Source organism: Lampetra planeri, chromosome 39 (assembly GCF_965212315.1).
Source record: "Lampetra planeri chromosome 39, kcLamPlan1.2.h2, whole genome shotgun sequence".
Classification (NCBI taxonomy): domain Eukaryota; kingdom Metazoa; phylum Chordata; class Hyperoartia; order Petromyzontiformes; family Petromyzontidae; genus Lampetra; species Lampetra planeri.
The window spans coordinates 5703738-5725598 of record NC_136145.1 but is presented as its reverse complement, the minus strand read 5'-3'; the positions used below and the strand labels follow the sequence as shown (position 1 = coordinate 5725598).

The 21861-nt window shown below is 48.9% G+C and overlaps 1 protein-coding gene across 1 annotated transcript in view; it reads left to right on the top strand.

Moving 5' to 3' along the window:
• LOC144731529 (unconventional myosin-IXb-like) overlaps positions 1-20664 on the top strand; it is a 100982-nt gene extending 80318 nt beyond the window's left edge. Inside the window, exons 35-45 of the mRNA XM_078612654.1 lie at positions 252-299; positions 1667-1778; positions 2937-3016; positions 3655-3886; positions 4541-4669; positions 6184-6289; positions 6887-7018; positions 7505-7628; positions 8526-8692; positions 9201-9313; positions 11173-20664. Coding sequence (XP_078468780.1) covers positions 252-299; positions 1667-1778; positions 2937-3016; positions 3655-3886; positions 4541-4669; positions 6184-6289; positions 6887-7018; positions 7505-7628; positions 8526-8692; positions 9201-9313; positions 11173-11543 — 1614 coding nt within the window. The 3' untranslated portion in view covers positions 11544-20664. The remainder of the gene's footprint in view (positions 1-251; positions 300-1666; positions 1779-2936; positions 3017-3654; positions 3887-4540; positions 4670-6183; positions 6290-6886; positions 7019-7504; positions 7629-8525; positions 8693-9200; positions 9314-11172) is intronic.
• The last annotated feature ends 1197 nt before the right edge of the window (positions 20665-21861 follow it).

Genomic DNA, 21861 nt, shown 5'->3' with positions numbered 1-21861 from the left:
TGTACCGCTACTGGACATCTGTGAAAAAGAGCTTCATAGCTCATCGGATTCTTAGAGTATAAATAGTTATTCTGATTCTATTTGGAGTCGTGTCGGGAGATGCGTCGCAAATCAAGTTTCGGTGTCGCATATCGATCCATGGTGGTATTGTATAACCGTCGTGATAAATGTGGATCGTGGTATTTCGGACGTCGTAAGACCGGAGCCCGCCTCTATATATAAACACATTCTGACGTCAATGTTCTCTGCAGGTGGCCAGATTTGACAAGAAGAAACGGAAAAAGAAGGAAATGGAAAATGTGAGTTATGAGCTATCATCACGTGTGACCATAATCTAGGTTTTTTTTTTGGTTAGATTTGTCCCTCCACGTAAAATGAAAAGTATATTTTTTACACAACCCATTAGTCAAACACTCTTACGTTGGTTTAACACGTAGGAGGCTTTCGCGAGCAATATCACCCATGACGGGTTTTTTTTGTTTGTTGGGTTAGATCGCGAAAATATAGAAAAGGGTCGTTAAACCCGCCACAACCCGACACGGCCAATTCGTAAGGTTTGTCACGTAAACAGAACGCGGCAATTCGTTACCAGTACAGCACGCCGGTGTGTTGGAGAGCAAATCCACACCATTAACAAACGGAGTACGACGTTTCGCCAATAATTACGAGCATCATCAGGCAGACGGCCAGATTAGTGGAGAAACCTCCTGTTTCGTTCCTTAGATAGAGGGGTAGATGTGATGACTTCACTTGTGAGCCCTTCACCTGCGGAGGGTTGGGCTTAATGAACGCATCTAAATTACAATGGGTATCCATGTGTGGCAAGGTCACCTCTGATTAAAAAGAGTGAATGGCTTGGTGAGCTTCACCCGGTAAATACATGAATAGATATAAATAGTACTTTCAATTGTTTTACTGTTGACAATTAGCCTTTGTTGCAGCAACGAGCCCTTCTAAGTCAGGTGACATACGGTACTTCTCCATCGATCATTCACGATGATGATGATGTTGATAACCGTGTTGATGACGATAGTCATGTTGGTGGTGCTAATACTGCTGTTGATGTTGCTGCTGGTGAAGCTGATGATTATCGTGATGCGTTTGGTGCTAACCTTGATGCTGGCGATTATGATGTTGCTGATGCTGCCACTCATGACGATGATGATGCTTTTTGTGCTGCTGATGATGTTTATGATGATGCTTATGCCACTGATGATGCTGCTTGTGATGAATGATTCTAATAATAGTGCTGCTGATGATGCTGCTGTTACTGGTGATGATGCTTATGATGATGATGATCCTGTTTGTGAAGATGCTGATGATGATGCTTATGATGACACTGCTCGTGTTGACGACGATGATCGTCATCGCCATTCTTTTCTGTGCCGATGCGCTGATGACGACACCATTGGTGATGTTGACTTGACTCAGTGGTAGCGCGTTTGCTGCTTGTTGCAGCGGTTCATGGTTCAAAGCCAGTGGTCGCCCTGATTCATACTGCGGGTGTAATAACCATCGCCAACATCATGACGATGTTGATGTTGGCAGTGGTCAGTGGTGATAATGGCGGCGGTGGTGACGATGATGTTGGCGGCGGTGACGGTGATGTTGTGGTGGTGACGACGATGATAATGATGATGATCGGTCGGTGGTGACTGTGCGGCAGGCGGAGGAGAGACTGGGCCACGCGTTCCGGAGCGTCCAGTTCAACATCCCAACGTCGTGCGAGCAGTGCGGAGCGTTCATGTGGATGATGGACCGAGGATACGTGTGCAAGCGTACGAGACCGCACGTGTGCCCCCTTCCTCTCTCGCAATATTCTGTTGCATCTCCTAAAAATCTCTCATTATCTCTTAAGCGTGGCAGTGCTGAGTGTCACTCCCACGTATGCGTGGGTGGGTTTCCGTCGAGTTTCCCTGGTTGCTTCGTCATTGTCGCCATCCTCCGGGCTCCTCTAAGCATCTTTCTTTTTATATTTCAATGAGATGCCGGTACAGAGAACAAACCGGGACGCAGGGAAGGGGATAACAGAAGTAGGTCTCGAACTCTGTGCCTCTTGGGTTTTAGGTGAGGGAGGGGATTTGGGCTCCCTGACTCACCCAAATGGGGACCGCGAGCGGGGTGCGTTGTACTTCTACGTGGGGAAGGGGAATATGAGGGAGGAAGAACTCAAGTAAGAGGGTAGAGGGAGTGGGGAGGAGTGAGTTGGTGGGGACCTCTTTACAGCTTTAATATTAGCACTTACCGCCACCGGTCATGAACGTGTGGTGCAGAGCAGGCTTTGGGGGCGGTCCCTTAGGAACTTTCCCTGCCACCTGACTTATCCCACGCTCTCACCATGATACGCCACTTCCATCCCCGCACCTCCGATTAGCGCGTCTGGCTACGTACGGTGCGAAAGAAGTTCACCATACACACAAACTTCCATGCCTGCACCACGGGACGGGTGCAGCATTGGCTCTAGCCACCAAATCTTAAAGGCGGTGTCAATGTGACCAATGGAGAGAGGGTGTAAAAGCAGAGGAGTGCCACTTCAACTGCAAGGGACTTTTTTTTTCTCTCCGCCTGATGAAGATTGCTTGTGTTGCGATCCAAACGTCGTTTTTTTTTCTTTAATTATTTTCAAAAAAATTTATTTTACTATTTTTATTGTGGGTTTTTTGCTTTTATTATTTTAAATATATTGTTTTTATTTAATTTTTTGGTAATTTTATTTTATTATTTTTCTTTTGTTTTAATAATTTTTAGATTTCTGTTTTCTATTTACGTGACTTTGCCGAAAGAACCAAGAATATGGGACTTCTTTCCTAGTTTTTTTTTACTTTACCTGTTCGTCTTGTGCATACGTTTTAAAGTTGCACGACTGTTATTCGGGTGCCGTGTAAATCCATTGAGTGTTGTATTTTGCTCCCCCTCTTGATGTTGCCCAAACGCAGTGTGCAAATACACGTGCCACAGGCGGTGCTGCGAAAGAGTCCTCATGCCCTGCCCGGGCTCCTTCCTCTCCGGACGCAGGGTAAGACGCAAGGAGACCGTTCAGGTTTCCTATTCGCGTTATCACGGTGGGTTTTTATTTTGAATTAACCAACCCAGGTGACAACTTAAAAGGGACCAGGTTATAGTCTTGATTTACAAGGGTGAACCCCGGTCACGGAAACGACAAAGGCAATATCGTAAAGCAAAGCACGGTTTGTCGAGCGACCTAGAAATCGGAGCAACAACGCAACCCCGTGTATCGCTCACACAGTGCTCGTATTGAGCACCTAATGGAGGCTGGGGAGGCACACGAAGGCATTGTGCGGCCACGCCCGGCTGCCTGCCTTTGTCTACCCAGTGCTGTTGTTTTCACACCGCAACAGGTACTGATTTTAAGGCTGAGTCGACCTAGGGGGAGGCCCAGGACCGGGTTGACATTCGTCACTGATATTGACCGTTGAGTGGGAATCGAACTCGGGTTCGTAGCGCAGCGTGCGCTAACCGCTGCGCCACCGCTCCCCGCAAGCAAACGCACGTACACACTCCTCCACGCATAACCCCACCTCTAACGCAAATCCCGCGCCACCCCGTTTCAGTGTCACTCGGTGCCTCTGCGCCACCACCCCGTGCCCGTAAGCCTAACTGTTCCCCCCTCCCCCACCCCACACCGTCCGGCAGTACGAGCCTCACGTTCTGGACGGCAGTGCCCGGCCGCTGACGCTGGCCTCGTACGGCGGCCGCCACTTCGGCGTGCCGCTGGCGCTGCTCGCGTCTCCGTCGCGCGCCGTGCCCGAGGTGCTGGAGCGGCTCGTGAGGCACGTGGAGACGCAGGGCCTCTACTGCGAGGGCGTCTACCGCAAGTCCGGCTCCGCCAACCGCGCCCGTCGCCTCCGCAGCGAGCTGGAGGCCGGTGAGACCACCTCCCCCTCCCCACCCGCACCCGCGTACCTACCTGCGTATCTACCTGCCTGCCCACTTACCCGTCTACCATCTTATCTGTGGACGCATCCACCTGTCCTCTTAAATGCGTACCTATCTATCCACCTGCTTGGTTGTCCACGAACCGCCATTCATTTTTAATTTAGCGAATCGCTTTAGATCCAAATTTAGCGAATGCTATTTCACGCAACTTTCCACAGTCAAAACACCAGATACATTTACAGAATATATATATAGATGGATAAATACATCAATTATATTGAAGTGGACGTCAGCCCACATCGCCACAGAGCCATTTTGCAACCTCCTCTTCCAGCACGTGCAGGGAAACCAGTCTGCCCGGCACACCCTGACGCACTTCACAGGCGAGGACGATGCGTGCCACGGTCTCCTGCTCCCCGCATTCCCACAGAAGTGGGCTGTCACGTAGGCCCCATCGATGTTCGGAAGCAGAGACACACTCCCTGGTCACACCGGAAGCGGTTTAACTGTGCTTACAGGAGACACCCGCCGCCATTTAACTGACCACACACGAATATATACGAAAAGCCACCTGATGCCTGCGCTCTTGCCGTTGCTGTTGCCGCTGCCCTTGCCGCCGCCGCTGTTGTTTTGGTGGTGGCAGATGTGAACGGCGCGTCCCTGGAAGGCTACCAAGTCCACGTGGTGACGGGCGTCCTCAAGCAGTGGCTCCGCGAGCTGCCCGAGCCGCTGTTCACCTACGAGTACTACCACGACTTCCTGCGCGCCGTCGGTAAAAAAAAAAAAACCCAGCTTCGGTTTCTCTCGCGCGTGTTTTCACGAATCACTGTTCCATCGAGAACCTGGAAGGGGAGTAGGAGCCAAAGCTCGTCGGGTATAAAACGTCGGACACCGTGCCGAACAACACACAATACAACTTAATAACAACATCATAAACGGCCACGGTCAGTCCACTGCTGGATTAAGGCCTCCCCAATCCGACACTGATGCCGCCATCATCACCTTTCGCAATCCTGTAAAGCCAGCAGTGCGTGGTTAGAGCAAGTGACTGCAGGCCTGTACTTTCACCTCTTTATATAGAGGTGGCTAGGTGGCACGAGTCAGAGAAGTTTAGATGGGGTCATTTTTGTTCATCCGGGGTAGGGCACATTGAGTTAAAAAGCGGAGGTGGGGTGGTGACTTCGATGTAGGGCACCACGGTGGCTAGATGTTAACTACCTCGCCTGGTATGCAGTTGGTCGTGCGTTCGTTCTCAACCCTGACACCTGCTTCCCTCCACATTTATAATCGACATGCGTTTAGAGTATTTTGCTGCTATAAATTTCCACGTATCACTATCATCTTTATTGAGCTAGCTGTACAGAAGAACCGTGAACACCTACGTAGCCGAAACATCAAGTCCCAGGATAAAATTATCACGAAATGATTTGTATTGATTTCAGGTTTCTGCAGGCCTGCTTTATTAAACCATGACAACTTAATTGGGTGTGACCGCATGTGTGCCTTCATCAAGAAGCTGTTGCATAAGTCGCCACACCTACTCTCGGTCTCCATACCATTGAGTGGTGTTACACAATGGTATACATCACCTCCGATTAGCACGGTTGGCCATGTATGGTGCGAAAGAAATTCAACATGCGTGCAAACATACGTCACCAGTGAGTTGAGTTGTAATGTTCACAGGTTGCAGTTCTGTGCAAACGACTTTGGTGTAGACTAGGTTTCTAAAAAGAGCTGGAAACTGAGTGGGCCTTACCTGGTAAAATAAAAAATGGTTAGTTTAATTTTAGTTTGCTGGGTGAGCAGAACACAGGGTGGCAAACTTCTGCGACGAGCAGCAAACGTTCTACCGCTCAGCCTCGTGACTGCTCACACGTGAGCCTGATGTTCCTCTTCCTCTATGTATGTATCTATGTTGAACTTCTTTCTCACCGTACGTAGTCAACCGGTCTAATCGGAGGTGCCTGGGAAGAGTAACAACCTAAACACAAAAATCAATTCTAAAGAATGGGTTTTCAATCTACGTTTAAAAGTGCATAGCTCCAATGGTCTCCTAATATCGGAAGGAAGAGCATTCCAGACGGCCGCAGAAGCGTATCTGAAAGCGTGCGATAATGCGGTGACCATCTTTGTTGGATGGCCAGCCACAGCGAGAATGACTGGAATTGATAAAATCAGCAAGGTATTGTGGTTCAAAAGCAAGGTGTATTGTGCTTGTTTGTTGGAAGTTGAAGGTGACGTGATCTCACTGAGGGTCTCTGTCTTTCTTGCCCCCTCTGCCCACAGAGCTCCCGGACAAGAGAGAGCAGGTCCGATGCGTCTACTCGGTTATCGATAAACTCCCACAGCCTCACCACAGCGCCCTGCAGAGGCTCATTTTCCACCTTGTTCGGTGAGTGGGTATCCCCTTGCGAGTTTGCAGATGTCTTCGCGTACGTTTGTGTGTGGGGAGCGGTAGTGTAGTGGTTAGTGCGCCGCGCTACGAACCCGGCGACCCGAGTTCGGTTTCCGCTCATGGCCACCAACACCAGTGACAATTATCTGAACCAGTTGTGGGCCTCGCCGAGGTCAACTCAACCTCAATTGATGTACCCGGGGCGATGTGTAAAAACAATGACATTTGGGAGACAAAGGTGGCAGGGCGTGGTTCTGGCCACCCACCACCTGATGTGCCTTTCCAGCCTTCATAGGTGTCCGTGAACAGCACTTGCCCTAACAGTCTGTTAATGTTATACTGGGGGATCTTTGTATTTGTTTGTGTGCGTGAAAAGCACCAGGTTGACTCGTAATGGGGAGCACATCTGCCGGTCATCGCAGTCGCTTCAGAATCTTTATTTATATTGGAGGAGGTATCTGAGGAAGCCACCGGTATTATCTTACCTGTCAAACCTTTAATCCCTGCTTACCTGCTGCTCTGCTCCAAGGCCGAGGCCTTGGACACGGTGGAGGCCCTGAGTGCGTCGTCGATGTTTTGCGTCTTCCTGTGCAGGGTCGCGCAGCAGGAGGAGACGAACCGCATGTCGGCGTCAGCGTTGGCCATCGTGTTCGCGCCGTGCGTGCTGCGCGGCAGAGATGGCAGGGACCCGCTGCTCGGCATGCGGGAGGTCGCGCATGCCACCGCGTACGTCCCCATTGCTTGTCCGTCCGTGTTTTTACAACGCACGCGCATGCACGCAACGCAACACGCGTATGTCGACCCAGGGGCCAGTCTGTGCATGTGCATATTTGTGTGTGTGTGTTCGTGCGTGCATGTGTGTATGTAAATGCATATGTGTGTGCGGTAGTGTCGTAGTAGTGGAGAGAGGTGGTTAACGCACTGCACTACAAACCGGCTACCCGAGTTCAACTCCCGCTTGCGTCAAATACCAGTACCGATTATCTGAACCAGTCCTGGGTCCCCACCTTAGGTCGACTCGGCCTCAAATGAGTACCTGATACGGGGTGTATAAAACATCAGCACTGGGGATACAAAGGCGGCTGGGCCGTGATGCTGGCCCCCCACCTCTTCCGTGTGCCGTCCCGTCCGTTGTACGTGCTCGCTTAACGGTACTTGTAATCTGGCTATAAAAGGCACCAAGCTTAACCGAACCTTTCCTTGCGTGCGCAGCTGCCTGGAGCTCATCATTGGGGAGCAGATGACCCGCGTGCAGTCGATCCTCGCCGACATCGCGTCGCTCGACACTGCACACGAGGCAGCTTCCCACCGCTTGCTCCTGGTCCTGCAGTCGCTGGTGAGACACCTGACGCAGTCATTTGCCGCGTTGCATGAAGGGGACAAGCTACAGCTCGGCAATTTCAAGATGAGAGCTGGCCTTGCAGATGCGTATCTAGGAGGCCAAAGCCCCCACCACGTTTTTCCGGGAGGCTCGACCGAGGGACCACGTGGTCGGATGTCAGCCCCGCCCACGTTTGCACGGCCACGCCTACTTTTGCACAGCCACTCGCGCGGACAGGGCAGGGAAACATGCCGCGGCCACAGTGCCGGGGTTGGAGCGACCGAGGCTCAACACCAACAGCGTCAGCGGTTCGGCACGTGTCGTTAGAATCCCAAAAGTGTCCAGCACGTGGTGGCGCAGCAAGTGTGTATGTTGAACTTCTTTCGCACCCTATGTAGCCAACCGTGCTAATCGCAGGTGCGGGGAAAGGACGCCAAATTTAAGGGTTGCCGACACGTCCGGTCTGAGATTTAGATTGCCATTGCCTCGTATGCTCGGTGGGGAAGTTTTTGTTTCCCTACCGGCTACTCCAGTTTCCTCCTTACCTGCGTCACGCACGCACTCCATAAAAAACGAGACTGGCGAAATATCCTTCCTGCGTGGCTCTTCTGAAGAGGGCAATAAAAAAAAAATCCGACCGATGTTTTGAGAATAATTGAGGCTTTTCTGGAATAATATTGGGCATTTGTTTATTCATTCATTCATTTGTGGATGTTGAACTTCTTTCCCACAGTACGTAGCCAACCATGCTCATCGGAGGTGCGCGGGGGAAGGACGATATACTAAACACAAAAAAAAAACATTCCTGAAGAAATTAGTTTTCAATCTAGATTTAAAAGTGAATAGGTTCGGTGGTTTCCTGTAATAGTATGTATTTATCGGATGCGTTTGCGGCTTTCAATGTCAATCCAGGAGAGCGTCAAGGGTAAGCCGGCTGCGGAGGACGAGGGCGCGTGTGGCAGGGTTGAAGGTTTGACCCCCACGGAGGATATTTCGACCCTGTTCGATCAAGACGTCACAGCCATCCGGGACGAGGAGCGCATCTTACGCGAGCAGCTGCAGTCCATTCAGGAGGAGCGGTTCGTGAACGCACTAACAAAAAAACATCATCACTCTCATTAACCGTCGCATACCTTAAAGATGAAAATAAATGGTCATTTCGGGGAATGGACCTGGTTGGTAGAAGAGAGATTTGTCTGTCTTCGCTGGCCCGCACAAGCAGGCGCTCTCGCGGTATGGGTGGCTTCCCGCCAGCTATTCGCCGTGCCGACCCAACGACAGCCTCACGTGAAAATATGAACGCTGGCAGGGGCGGGGGGGCCCAGGGGTGGGGCGCTGTAATGGCGCTTTCATTGCTCTTTTGCGACGTCAGTCGGTACGAGTCAAACGCGGTGTCCGCCGCGTCGAGCCGCTCTGCGAAGCGACTCGTTCGTCGCGCGTGACGTCGGCGGCTCGGGTCCGCAGGGGGTCGTGCGCATTGGGGGGGGTGGGGGGTGGTGAAAAACCTGAGCCGCGCCAGAATTTGTGTCGGGAACGGCCTCGGTCGTGCGGTGGAAAAGAAGAAGAAGAACGTTTTTGTGTCCGCAGGGAGGAGCTCTCGTACGGGATGCTCGCCCTGGAGCCCTGCGGATCCGACGAGGAGACGCTGGACTCCGGCGCGTCCCTGGGCACGGCCGACAGTGCCGAAAACATCCTGCAGGGTCAGCTCATGATGCACGCGCGCGCACGCGAGGATGCCACGGGTTGTGCGGACGGGCTCCTGTCCGGCCTACGCCTCGGCTCCTGTCATACAGATACACAATACCTCAAGCCAGAGGATTTTTAACCCCCCCCCACAATACCCACACTTCTGCTCGACTTTCCCTGCGGGAGGGCTCCTATCCGGCCTACGCCTTGACTCTGTCAGATACCAGATACGGAATACCTGAGGCCAGATGATTTTTAACCTCCCCCCCACCCACAATTCCCACACTTCTGCGTTTCTTTCCCAACTCCACAAGCTCCCCCTGTCTACAATGACTGTCTATTTAAATGTATCACTCTCATCTACAAATCTCTCCATGGTTTTTCCCCACATCTTGCTTCATCTTCATCTCTTGCTACTCTAAACCTGCTTCCATTCCGCCCTTAAAACAACCCCATCTCTTCTCTCCTAGCCCATCATCCTGCAAATTCTACTCCCTGCCCCATGCCCCAGCTACGACCAGGTCTAGCCCAACCACTACCCCTATCACTACCCCAACCCCTATCGCTACCCCAACCCCTATCACTACCCCAGCCCTCATCGCTATTTCAACCCCGATCACTACCCCTCCTTAACCTATCCCGCCTGTCCTGTCACCATAACTACACCACTACCACTTTTAATAACAACCCCACTCTTCATCTCAGCCACGATCATCTGATGTTCAATTTTATCATTGTTGAAAAGGCGCTATATAAATCTACGTAAAATAGATGGTTGGGTGCGCTGACGTTTTTGCGAGAATGTTTAAAGAGCAGGGTGTACCTCGGAAAAATATCACACATCTGGCCAGATGATTTTGAAGAGCTGGGAGAAACCCATACTTTACCCCACTACACATGACCTTCAAGTTGACTTCACTGTGTGGTGTACCCATTGATATTGCTGGGTGGACAGATGCGAAGGGATTTAACTGGCGCAGCCACAGAGGTGCCCTCCTTCCAAATATGAATGGCTACTTGACCCCAGAACGGTTTGGTATTTTTTTTAAGCTTGGATAGTGGCCATTAACCCCTTCCCGTTCAAATGACACTGTGTTACGTCATCGGAAAACAGAATCAGAAGAAAAACTGAAAATAGTAACTTTAGCGGTACGTCTTTGGGTCGGACGACGTAACCGAGGCTCCCACAAAGCCGTGCGGGAGGGCGTGTGGCACAGTTTGGCGCTGGCTCTCATAGAGTGCGGTCGTGTCGCTACGGTTTTCTACGGTGAGCGCAACATCTTTAAAAACAATGGCGCTACGCCTCTCCTAAAGAAAAATAACAACGCTGAACCACTTGCACGTCATGAGATTCATAGGTGAACGGGACAAACCACCTTGCAACTTGCAGTTGTCTCGGAACGGGAAAGGGTTGAAGGACGTTTCATATTGAGTATTCGATTAAGTGCACTTGGGCAGGACACATCACTAGCGGGCGGGACGATGACCGGCGGTTGAGGCTGACCACGGAGTGGCAGCCAAAAGGAGGGAAACGCACCCCAATAGATACTCCACCGTGGTTCGATCATCAGATTCTTCCATCTGATTATGAAAAGGGGGGAAACCACCGCTCTCGTGATAGAAACGCGCGTTTCGAGTATTTGGCTGCGATAAATCTCCACGTGATAAGCCACTTCGTTTCAGCTGTCACTTGTGGCCAGGTCGCTTCTGGAAAAGAAGCTCATAGCTCAGTGGACCTTTCCTATCAAAATAAAAAAAATGTCAGTGATGTTCTTGCCTTTCCTATACTCTGCACTCCTATCGCGTTTTTGGATTACGATTCCTTTGAAGGATGAGGATACTTTTAGGATACTTTTGTCTGCATGCGTTGCAGGCGCTAACTTGGTGAGCTCCTCCGCCTACCCATGGACCTCCCTCTACTCCGGTGCTCCGCTCCCCGCGCTGGCGTCCACCGCCGGCGGCTCGCTTGGCTCCGAGGCCTCTCTCTACTCCTGCTGTTCAGATGATGGCGCCACCGCCGGCGCCGCCGCCGATCTCACCCCCGCCTTCCCGGCGCGGCTCCAGCGTCACCGCGAGGCGTGCCGCGCATCGGTGCCGCTCTGCATTCCCACGCGCCGCGACGACCCGGTCGCCCGGGCGGCGGCGGTGGCGGCGGCGGAATCGGCGCGCCGGCAATCGGACCCCACGTTTGACCACGCGACGAGGGCGGACATCCCCTTCATTGACGACTCGTCAGAAGTGTGAAGCGACGAACGTGGAGCGTTGACGCAGCGAAGGAAGTGAAGGAGAAGCCCGTTCGCACGCCGTCGCCTTGTTTGAACGTCCCTTTGGCGGATGCCAAGCAGTAGGTTTTTGCCGAAGGGGGAAGAGTGTCTCCCCATTCAACCGCGCAGCGTCGATGTTGGAAGGTTAAAAGGGCCGCGCTCGTTTCGACCCGCCACGGTGCTCGTGTTTCGTTTTGCTGTGCGGTGCTCGAAGAGGTCTTGGAATGACTCTTTTTGAGGTCTTGGAAGTTTGGATGCAAGCGGTTGCTGTTTGCAGATGGAAGAGGTTTTCACTGCTTGTTGTCACCCCGTCAAACACGTGCAGCGTCTTGTCGGGACACGCTTGTTAGAACCCACGGCACTTCTCGTTTGTTTTTGCTTTGTTGTGCTGCAAATGGGTCTTGAACCCCACCACCAGGATACAAGCAACAGCAACTTGTCTGAAGATCAAACAGAGAAGATGGTCATTGAAACCCACAGCACTCGCTTTTGCTTTTTTTCCCACTCGACCATTGCTGCACTTGAGTATTTAAATCCATCGGAACACCTGTATGCAAGTGGTCTCATTTGTAGGAAAAGCCCCGGGGTTGTGCCTATCTCCCTAGGCTGTCCCCATTGTTTCTGTTGTAGAGTTGCTGTACCGTTCTGCAAAAAGGGTTTTGAAATCCTTCAACAACGCGTGGATACAAGCGGGGTCTGGGGTTCAGGAAGGAAGTGTTGCTTTTCCCCACCTGAGGCAGCTGCACCTTCATCAGAGCGGGTGGGAGACTCGCAGGTAATGTTAATGTGATATTCTTGTTCAGACCCCAAATGAGCTTTCGCTCCCCAGTGCTGCAAACGTGTTACACGCAGACTACGCCATTCAGAAGGAAGGGTGTCTCGTTGCACAATGTCAAAGTGCAACCGTTGACAAACTGTCGCGAGGCCAAAGCACGGTGCGTGCTCAATCACATCGGTTTGCCGAGCGGTGCTGCAAATGCTGTCCATTGGAAAACCTGGGTGCATACAGTCTTGGCAGAAGGAAGAGTCCCGCAGCATCAGCATGCTCCTGGCTGCTCCGAGGCGAATGGTGGAAAGTTAATCCCAAAGTTTTTGTTTTGCGCGCTGTACTGCGAATGGGCGTTGAAATCAACTGGAACACTTGGACTGAAGCTGGCGGTGCTATGGGCCATTTTCTGTATTCTACCCAAAATCAGCAGGCAATACCCCCTTCGTAAATTAGTCTGCAGAAGCTTAAAGTGTGATTTGCTTTTCACGCAAGGGCCTAAAAAGCTTTACGTCACCGTGCAGAGCTGCAAAAACTGCGCTTTAAAATCCGTTGGGAAACCTGGATGCAAACGGTCAACTTGCGGAAGGCAGCGTGTTTCTCGTGCTCTGAAGCGGAGTTGAAAATTCCGCATCTCCATGACCAGGGTCATTCTCTCAATGGCAGAGAAACTAACCTCATGCTGGGTGTTCCTGCTGCAAGGGTGAAATGGAACTTTTATTTGCTTGTTTTATTTCAGGCTGAATTTAACAAGCCTTTATTTCTATCTCAGCGGTGCAGTTCAGATCCTCCGATGTGTCCGCTCGAAGTTTTAAATCCTCCCGTGCGGATTGTCCGCGCTCGCGTGATAAAACATCGCAGCTTTTAGAACGTGTTCACGTGCGCAAGGGACGGCGCGCGGGACAGTCTAATGCGGGCTGCAAAACGCTGCACTAAAAATGCCTTCATGTAATGCAGTCGCTCACTTGATTCAGCCAAGCACAGCTCCACGGGGCTCACTTTTTTTTTTATTTATCGGGCGATTGCCAACAGGGCAAACACATTTTTTCAGTGCTGAACTGTTGCCGTATTGTGTTGCGCGAAAGAGGCTCCACTTGTGGCTCCTATCGAAATGGCTCCTATCAAAGTGGCTCCTATCGAAGAGCCTCCTATTGAAGCGGCCCCCTGGTGTCATCTTTCAGGGTCCCCTTCCCTGACCTGACGTGGGAGTTCCGCAAGAACGTTTCTTCAGCTTGTGACACGACTCTGATAATAGCTCAATTTAGTGGTAAAACGTTTAAAGAAATGTAATCTAATTATAACCTGAACAAAGATTTTAGTATGAAAGAGTTGTGTGTGTGATCTTTGAGCACTGTCGCTTCCCGCCATGTTTGTGACCGTTCATCTGAGCTGCAATTGTTACCTTTGAAGTGTGCGGCAGGGAATTACATTTCTGGCTTCAAATGCCGACTTTTAAAATCCTTTATATTAAGTTCACTTGCTTGCTTGCTTGCACGCTTACGACCGTGCAAATCTTTCGGTCGTTTTTTAACCCACTTCCCGTGATCCAATCGAGCTGACATTTTGCACACAGACTCGTTGTGCGTGACAATTTATTTTCGTGAAAAAATTTTCCTAAATTTTCCACTTTTTAGGAAAAAAATTTTTTCATATTTTATTTAAAATACCAATGTGATAAAAATGAAACTCTTACTCAAGAAAAACAGAAATTAATCAAATAAAACCGATGCCACGCATATAAAGGATTTCTAGTGAAAAACTTTGTTTTTACGGGTTAATTTTTATTTTATGTCCCAGTGTTCTGAGAGAAATTGCTGTTCCCGAATTGAGGGTTATCCACCCTAGCTCTTTCCATATTAGATGTAACACAGTAAGCTATTTGGTTTATTATGAATAAAAAATATTTTTCTTTACTTTTATCCTGCTTGCGCTATTTGCGACGAATCCATCCGGCTCTCTCTCAGAACGGTGCAGACCTCTGTTAGAGAACGGCCCACGGAGGCAGATATCGCAGAGCCATCTCTGAGATCCCTTCATTTGACCTCTCGTTCACACCATAGAGAGGGCAGCACTTGCCAAACCTGCTGTGCATTCGAGAGCAATGTTCGTCGCAATTCTCAGAGCTGGAGTTTTTTTAAAACAAGCGCAGGCAATGGTGACTGGACTGAGACCACCAACTCGCTACACCCGCTTTAATCATGGGCGGCCGCCTGGAATCTCAACCTTGGCCATCTCGGCACTGGTCTCTAAACCAGCTGACAAAACGGGTGGTTCAATTTGTTACCGAAACAGTGATTTTAAAAATGCCATCAATATCTGCTTCCGTGAACCGTCGTGGGTGTTGCGCTGCTCTGCAAGAGCGGCAAATGGATTCTCCACCTGCAGGTAAAAGTTGACAAATAAAACAAATGTGACCCCACCCCCCCCTCCCCCAAAACGAGGTCTGTTTTGGTTTTACTTTCTGAGTGGAGTCTCGAGAAGTCGTGTGCCTCGGTTAATTTATTGCAAACGTTGTCTCCTCTCGAAAGAGGGGAAAAGCCTCGAGTTGTGAGACATATAACTTACGACAAACCTTTCCCTCTCGCGGGTTTTGTAGCTATCGTGGTTTTTGCGCGGTATTTTTTGAGGTACGACGGTTCTCCGATCGCGCCCCCATGGTTCAACCGTTCGCGGTTGACCGCGAGATTCCTGCACGCAGCCTAACTGCACTGCTTTCGACGATGCTTCCGCAGAAGAACACGCGCGGTGCCATCTCGCCTCCATCTCGTCTCCCAAGCAGCCCATCACGGGTCCCAGGCCACGTGGCGTTCCCAGCCTCCAGTGAGGAGGAGGGCAGCCAGGTTCAGCAGCGCGATTATTTTTCTTCGTGGAGTGTTCAGTACCCTACGCGGATACGCATACAGTACTGTACACTACATGAAAAAAATCATACATTTTTCTTGCATGCAATACTGAACACTAGAACATTCATTCTATTTTACATTCAAAATTCTTGGTTTTTTTACAGTTTGGGTTGCCGTAGGATAAAATAAAACGCAAGGAGTGGGGGGTGTGTTGCATCGTGAACCAAAACTTAGTTTTCCCGTCTTGCGGATCGCGGATTTTACCGACTGCAGCTCTTTTCAGGAACGTAACCTCCACCACCGGCGACGGGAAACGGTTTGCTGCACCTTGAACCCCGTGTGACTTGCAAGGCAGGGTTGATGGATCACACGGAGGTTGACCCATCGATGGAATGAGAGACAATCCGGCAGGAGGTTCGATCCCGACCCTTGACGCCTGCAGTATATTTGGAGTTTTCGTGTTCTCCCCGTGGTCGCGTGGATTTTCATCCATGTCTTTCGGTTTTTACCTCCACATTTAGAATCAATGTGCGTTTTAAGAGTATTTTTCGGCTATAAATTTCCACGCGATTAAGCGACTTCGCTGAGCTATCATTTGTGGTCAGGTCGCTTCTGCAAAGAGCTACATAGCTCTGTGGCCCTTACCTGATAAAATAAAAAATAATTTAGTTTCATAGTTTAGTTTCCACCCTCCTGCACTCATCCCACCCATTGCAACCTCCTCTCCCTGATCACATCGCTTTCCTGCCACGTTATGTTCCCAGCTTCCAAGTTGCTTTATCCTAATTCTGCCATGTCTTTCCTAATCATGCTCTGTGTGCACCCTCTACCAAATGGCCAGAAGTTGTTATTTGTGTCCAGTTGCTTTGAGTTCAGTTCTGGGTAATTAAATCCATTACCGATCGTCCTCAATCGCCATAAGAAAGCAATTCTCTGTAGGTTTTCGTGTTTGTGCTGTGTAGCTTTCTCCCGGTGTGTCGGGTGTTGTTCGGCACAATGTCCTGAAGAAATTTCCAGCGAATGGAGCAAAACGTCGGGCATTTTGCCAAACAACGTGTGGTACAACCTGAAAACACATTGTAAATCAGCATCTTGGCCTTCCACAATTATTGTTCACCAGCAACGTGTCTGTTTCGTTGTCAATACCGGTTTTTATACCATCAAAAGAACAGGTTCTGACATTTTAACAAATATGACATTACAGGGGTCAATTCGGTCCGAAGACTTTATTTATAGTAACAAAGAATGCTGCCTTGAGATTTCGCGAATCATCTCACACACCTTAGGACGCATTCTCGTCGTTCGCCAACCTCGCCGCCAGCGTCGCTCCACATCTGCCGGCCATTGTCCCGTCTCTCGCCATTGTCGTCTTGCCCAAAGCTCACCGCCGTTCTGAAATGCTGCACCATTTTAACGTTTTGTTCCATCTTCTTTGCCCAGTGTCCCCATGTTTTCCCCTGATCCGTATTTGTCGTCGCTGGCAGCGGAGCCGTTCCCCCCCCCCCCCCCCCGTGGTTCACGGCCCCGTGTGTTGGGGGGGGGGGGTTCAGCTTTTCAATGTTACGCTGTCGGATGTATAACATGGTGTGATTGTCCCCGGGCCCCGTACCACCCATCGTCCCCCCCCCCTTGCCCGATGGACGGCTATGGCTGGCATGAGTATGTAAGACTGAACCATTTCGTCGTTTTTGATTTAAAAAATCCCTTCAATGACGGCCTCTAGCTAAGGATGCTGCTGTTTTCAAGCGGTGCCCCTTCGACGGTTTATTTTGGCTTTCGGCAACGTCATTCTGCGTTACTTTTTTTTTGCTCATTTACATCTCAAGTCTTAAGTGCAGTTTGGGGAGAGTTTTCTTTTTGAAAAACCTCCCCCATCCGTGCACGTTTGGGGATGTGTTCCCGAGTTTCGGATGAATGTGTAAAAATCTTAAAATCGGTGCGCAGATGCAACTATTTTGGATGATCCAAAAACAAAACATATTCCGATTTGATTTCTGAAAATGTGACATCACTTCCACGTTTACGACGCCGTGTCGGTTATTTTCCCGGCAAAAGTGCCGCCGCTTGGCGTCAGTATCACAGCATGCGAGGCCGCCTCTGCTTAAATTATTTAAAATATATATATCAAAATGTTTACGTGGAAATTATTTGTCTAACGATGGGAATTGACGTTGAAAATGTCAATTTCATTAACGTGTAACATTTCATTTATTGCTTAAATAATGAGGTTATAATTATTTTACGGAAAAAAATGTAATAGAATATTTTTTTCCAGGATCATCATTTTAGTTGGAATATCCCGATTTCAATTGTGCCCAGGGGGTACATTCAAATGTGAAACATAAAATAAAATCCAAAATTGAGCCACATAATTTGAAAATCTCATTTCCCCCGAAAAATGTATCTTTAATTCAAACTCCACTCTTCAGGTAAACTTGTCCACTGTGCAGGTGAGATCAGAAACCTATTTGCTATACTGCCACCATCTGGAAGTGCCATGGCCCATCTGACTGGAAGTCTGACACTGCACATGATCTCTGTGTGATCCACCAACACCACCTGCGAAACACTACATTTTAAATCTTGACTTAAAGCTTTCGTGACTGCAGGAATTCATATTCTTTGGGTCTTTCGGTAAAGTCACGTAGATAGGTTCAAAGAAAATAACAAAAAACTACGATATTTCGATCGCAACACAAGGGTTCGTCACGCAACACAAGCGTTCATCACGCTGTTGTTGCGATCGAAACGTCGTAACTTTTTGTTATTTTCTTTGAACCTATCTACGTGACTTTACCGAAAGACCCAAAGAATACTGTATATTTTTTTAGTTTGAAAGGCCTGAGACGCTGCGTTAAAATGACTGGCTTGCCACGGTTGTTTCCATTTACAGTAAAAAAAATACATTCACAAATCAAACCTGCGTTTTATTTTTGTAATGTGCTATTATTTCATCTTTCTTGCTCAAGATTTCAGTCGGGATGTTAAGGTCGGTGTACAGTTTTGGAATTAACAAACATGACCTCTTGCACCACCACAAATAGGCCGTATGCCATTAAGCTTCTTTGCAGTGAATGTAACAAAAACCAGTGCCACTTTCCCGTATGTCTGTCTCTCCACGTAAAATATAAATCGGGTGTTTTTGTTGTTGTTGTTGACACATGCTGTGTTAGGCGCGTGGCCTTCCTGGAGTACGTCATTTTAGCAGCATGTGGTTCAACACCGGGCAAACTCTGGACTGGTTTTGACATTCAGTGTCCTATCAGCAGGGCAGGCTTGCTTGAACAAATGCGAAACGAGTTGATACGTAACGCACGAGATGTTATCGTAGCCGAAGCTGGTTCATGTCACCATTGTGGAGAATGTCAATTTTGCAGATTTACTCTCCCAACACACCGGTGTGCTGTACCAGTAACGAATTGCCATGTTCTGTTTACGTGACAAACCTTACTCATTGGCTGAGTCGGGTGGTGGTGGATTTAACGACACATTCATATTTACACGATGTCACCCAAAAAATAAACCTGTTATGGATATTTGTCGCAAACGCCTGCTCCGTGTTAAACCGACGTAAATGTTTGATGGCTTGTGTAATGAATCTACTTTTTTATTTTATGTGGAGGGACAAATCGGGAAAGTAGATGTTATAAACATTCACCACGACGCTTTACAATTATTTCCTGTTACGTATTAATATTACACGTAGTTCCATCGGACTACGCGTGTATTCTGGGCCCTATGCTGACAGAATTTGTTTAATCGGGCAAACCCCGGGCTTGGTTTCAACTTCCTTGAGTCTCATCAGCAGCGTTTGGAATATGAATTCCCGCTGGGGTCATTGGTGGTTCTAGACGTAACCTCTCCATGAAGGTGGTAGGGGTCTGTTCAGCACAGTACAGCAACATGGTATAACATGTTGTCTTGAGGCGTCTTCTTAGCTTATGGCAGGGATTTTTTTTATTTTTCGTCACGAAATATATATTTGGGTCAAACACTGAAACAAAGCAGTTGATGTGCTTGCATATGTTGCTGAATATTTGATACGTAATTTGTGCTATGGTATGTAATATGTGCTATGTGAAAATCATTTACGATATAAATGACATGACACAGCAATGCATTTCAGGGTAAAAGGATTTAGTAATATTTTTTTATTTGCACAGTCTTATGAGTCCTTTTTTATCGATAGTTTTTAGCAATTTGTATGTTATTTGATTTAGATGTAAGGATGTGCTACCCTGTACAGTAGTGATATTTCGAACGTGGATGGTAATTGCGTTGTTTGGGTGTTGTTATTATTAGGGGTGGAAAGATGCTTCACTTTATTAATATGGATTTTTAAGAGATTGCCAATTTTTTACGTGGTTTCAGAGGAGGGTTTTTCAACTATGTACGTATGTTGAACTTCTTTCACACCGTATGTAGCCAACCGTATTAATCAGAGGTGCAGGGGAAGGACAAACACGAAAAAAACTGTTGAAAATAAATTAGTTTTTAAATTTAGATTATTTAAAAGTGCATAGCTCCAGTGGCTTCCTAATATCGGAAGGAAGAGCGTTCCAGACGGCCACAGAAGCACGTCTGAAAGCGCGCAGGGTGGTGACCACCGCCTTTGTTCCATGGTTAGCCAAAAGCCCCTGCTGCGAGGATGACCGGAGATTGCGTGATGATTTACGCTCCTTGACGAGATCGGCAAGGTATTGTAGTTCATTTGTGCCAAGCACTTTGCGTGTGTGTAATGAGCACGACCTTATAATGTGTTCGTTCGGCAACCGGAAGCCAATGCAGCTCAACTTAGCTTGGGCAGAAAGAAATCAACGTGGAAGAAGTCCTGCGTCAGGCGAGAGAAGAACATGGGACTCGTTCGATCGATTGGGAAGATTAAGACAATCTAGAATTGGTAGGTGGGAGTGATGGGAAATGAGCTGAAGGAGGTGATAGGGGCAGATGGTGGTGAGAGGAAATGAGCCGAGGGATTTTTTGGTATTCTTGGAAAAGACCAAAAGGAAAAGAATGGGCACCGCTTGATGTCGCACTGGGAGGAGAGACCTGCGGACAGGTGAAGAGAGCAATGGAAGGCAGCAAACATTGAGGAGAGGATTGTGCCTTGGACCTGCTGCCCTTGGAAAGAACACTTTGATGAGTACATTCTGAAGCTCGCGATGCTTGCAGCGAATGTCGTGCGTAATTGTAATTGACGTTATTTTTTTGGGCCGTGTGTGTGTGTTATGGGCTATAACGTGAAAGCCTGCAGCCACTCAGATCAAATTGTCACTTTTAATCATGACGCTACCATGGAATTGCGAAGGAGTTTAATCAGTCCACCCCTAATTACCCTAACATATTAATGGATTAAAGGTGTTTGAACATGTCCTTACATAATGACCATAATAAATGTGTTATCAACACTGTTTTTTAAGTGTATACTGTTAAAAAAGGCCTTACTGTATCTTTTATCTAGACTACAAAATAAAATGGAGCCAAAACCCGTATTGCAGAATACAAATTGTGAATTGATGTGGTGAGAGTGAATGTTAGTGAGGGTACGTGCACTGCTTGTTGGTGGTGAGTGTGAGTGTGTACTGGTTATTGGCGGTGAGGCTGCATTGGCTAGGTCATGTAGCCCACATGCCCAGCCACCGCATACCTAAACATGTTTTGGTCGGCCGGATAGAGGGGGCTAAACGGATGCGACACGGGCTGGAGAAGAGATGGAGCTGATGTTGTACAGGCGGACATGGAGCTGAGTGGACTTGCCAATGACCGGTACCAGCGGTGTCAAGATCGGCCTCTGTGGGAGGAGGGTTGTGAAGGACGCTGCTACGGTTGGAGGCAGTCGCCCTCCAACAACAACGGAGTGAAGCGCTGGGCGGCTAAAACACAGCAAGGTGGCACAGTAGGGGGCACAGGTGGTGCATCAGCCAGTTATCTAAGTCAGTCAACCCATGGCACCTGGGTCTGTCCCGTGACCTGAAAGCGGGCGTTCGATACTTCACGTGGCCTTAACGTGCATTTAGCCTGGCACAAGCACCATGGTGATGTCACCGCCAGTTATTGGCGAATGGCGGTTATTGTTGAGTGCACTGATTATGGAGGGTGAGAGTGAGTGTCCTGATTATGGAGGGTGAGAGTGAGTGTCCTGGTTATAGCACAATATCGTCCGCAAACAGCATACACCAGGAGGCTCCCTCTGAATATCTCTCGTTAGTGTGTCCAGCACCAGGATGAACAGGAAGGGGCTCAGGTCTGAACCTTGCTTCACCCCAGCTTTGACTTAAAAGATCTCCAACACCCCGCAGCTGCTTCGCACATGCATTTTCATACCCTCATACATATCCTGGATCAGCCAGACATACCTCAGGAATACCTCTTCTCATACACTACCAGATGAGCTATCTAGGCACCCTGTCAGACGCTTTCGATCAATGAATACCATAAGCAGGTCCCGCTACTCCTCCATCACTCCTCTCTGTGCAAAGATCGCGTCCATTGATGACCTTCCCTGTCTGAATCCAAACCGACTCTCGCCAATATCCACCAGCTTCTTCAGTCTCCTTTCTATGATCCTTTCCCAGAGTTTCAAGGTGTGAAACATCAATGCTATTCCTCCGTTGTTCCCATACTCCCTTTAAAGATGGGAACCAATGTGTAATGTGAGGATATATCCGGGTCGACGGCTCACAACTCGT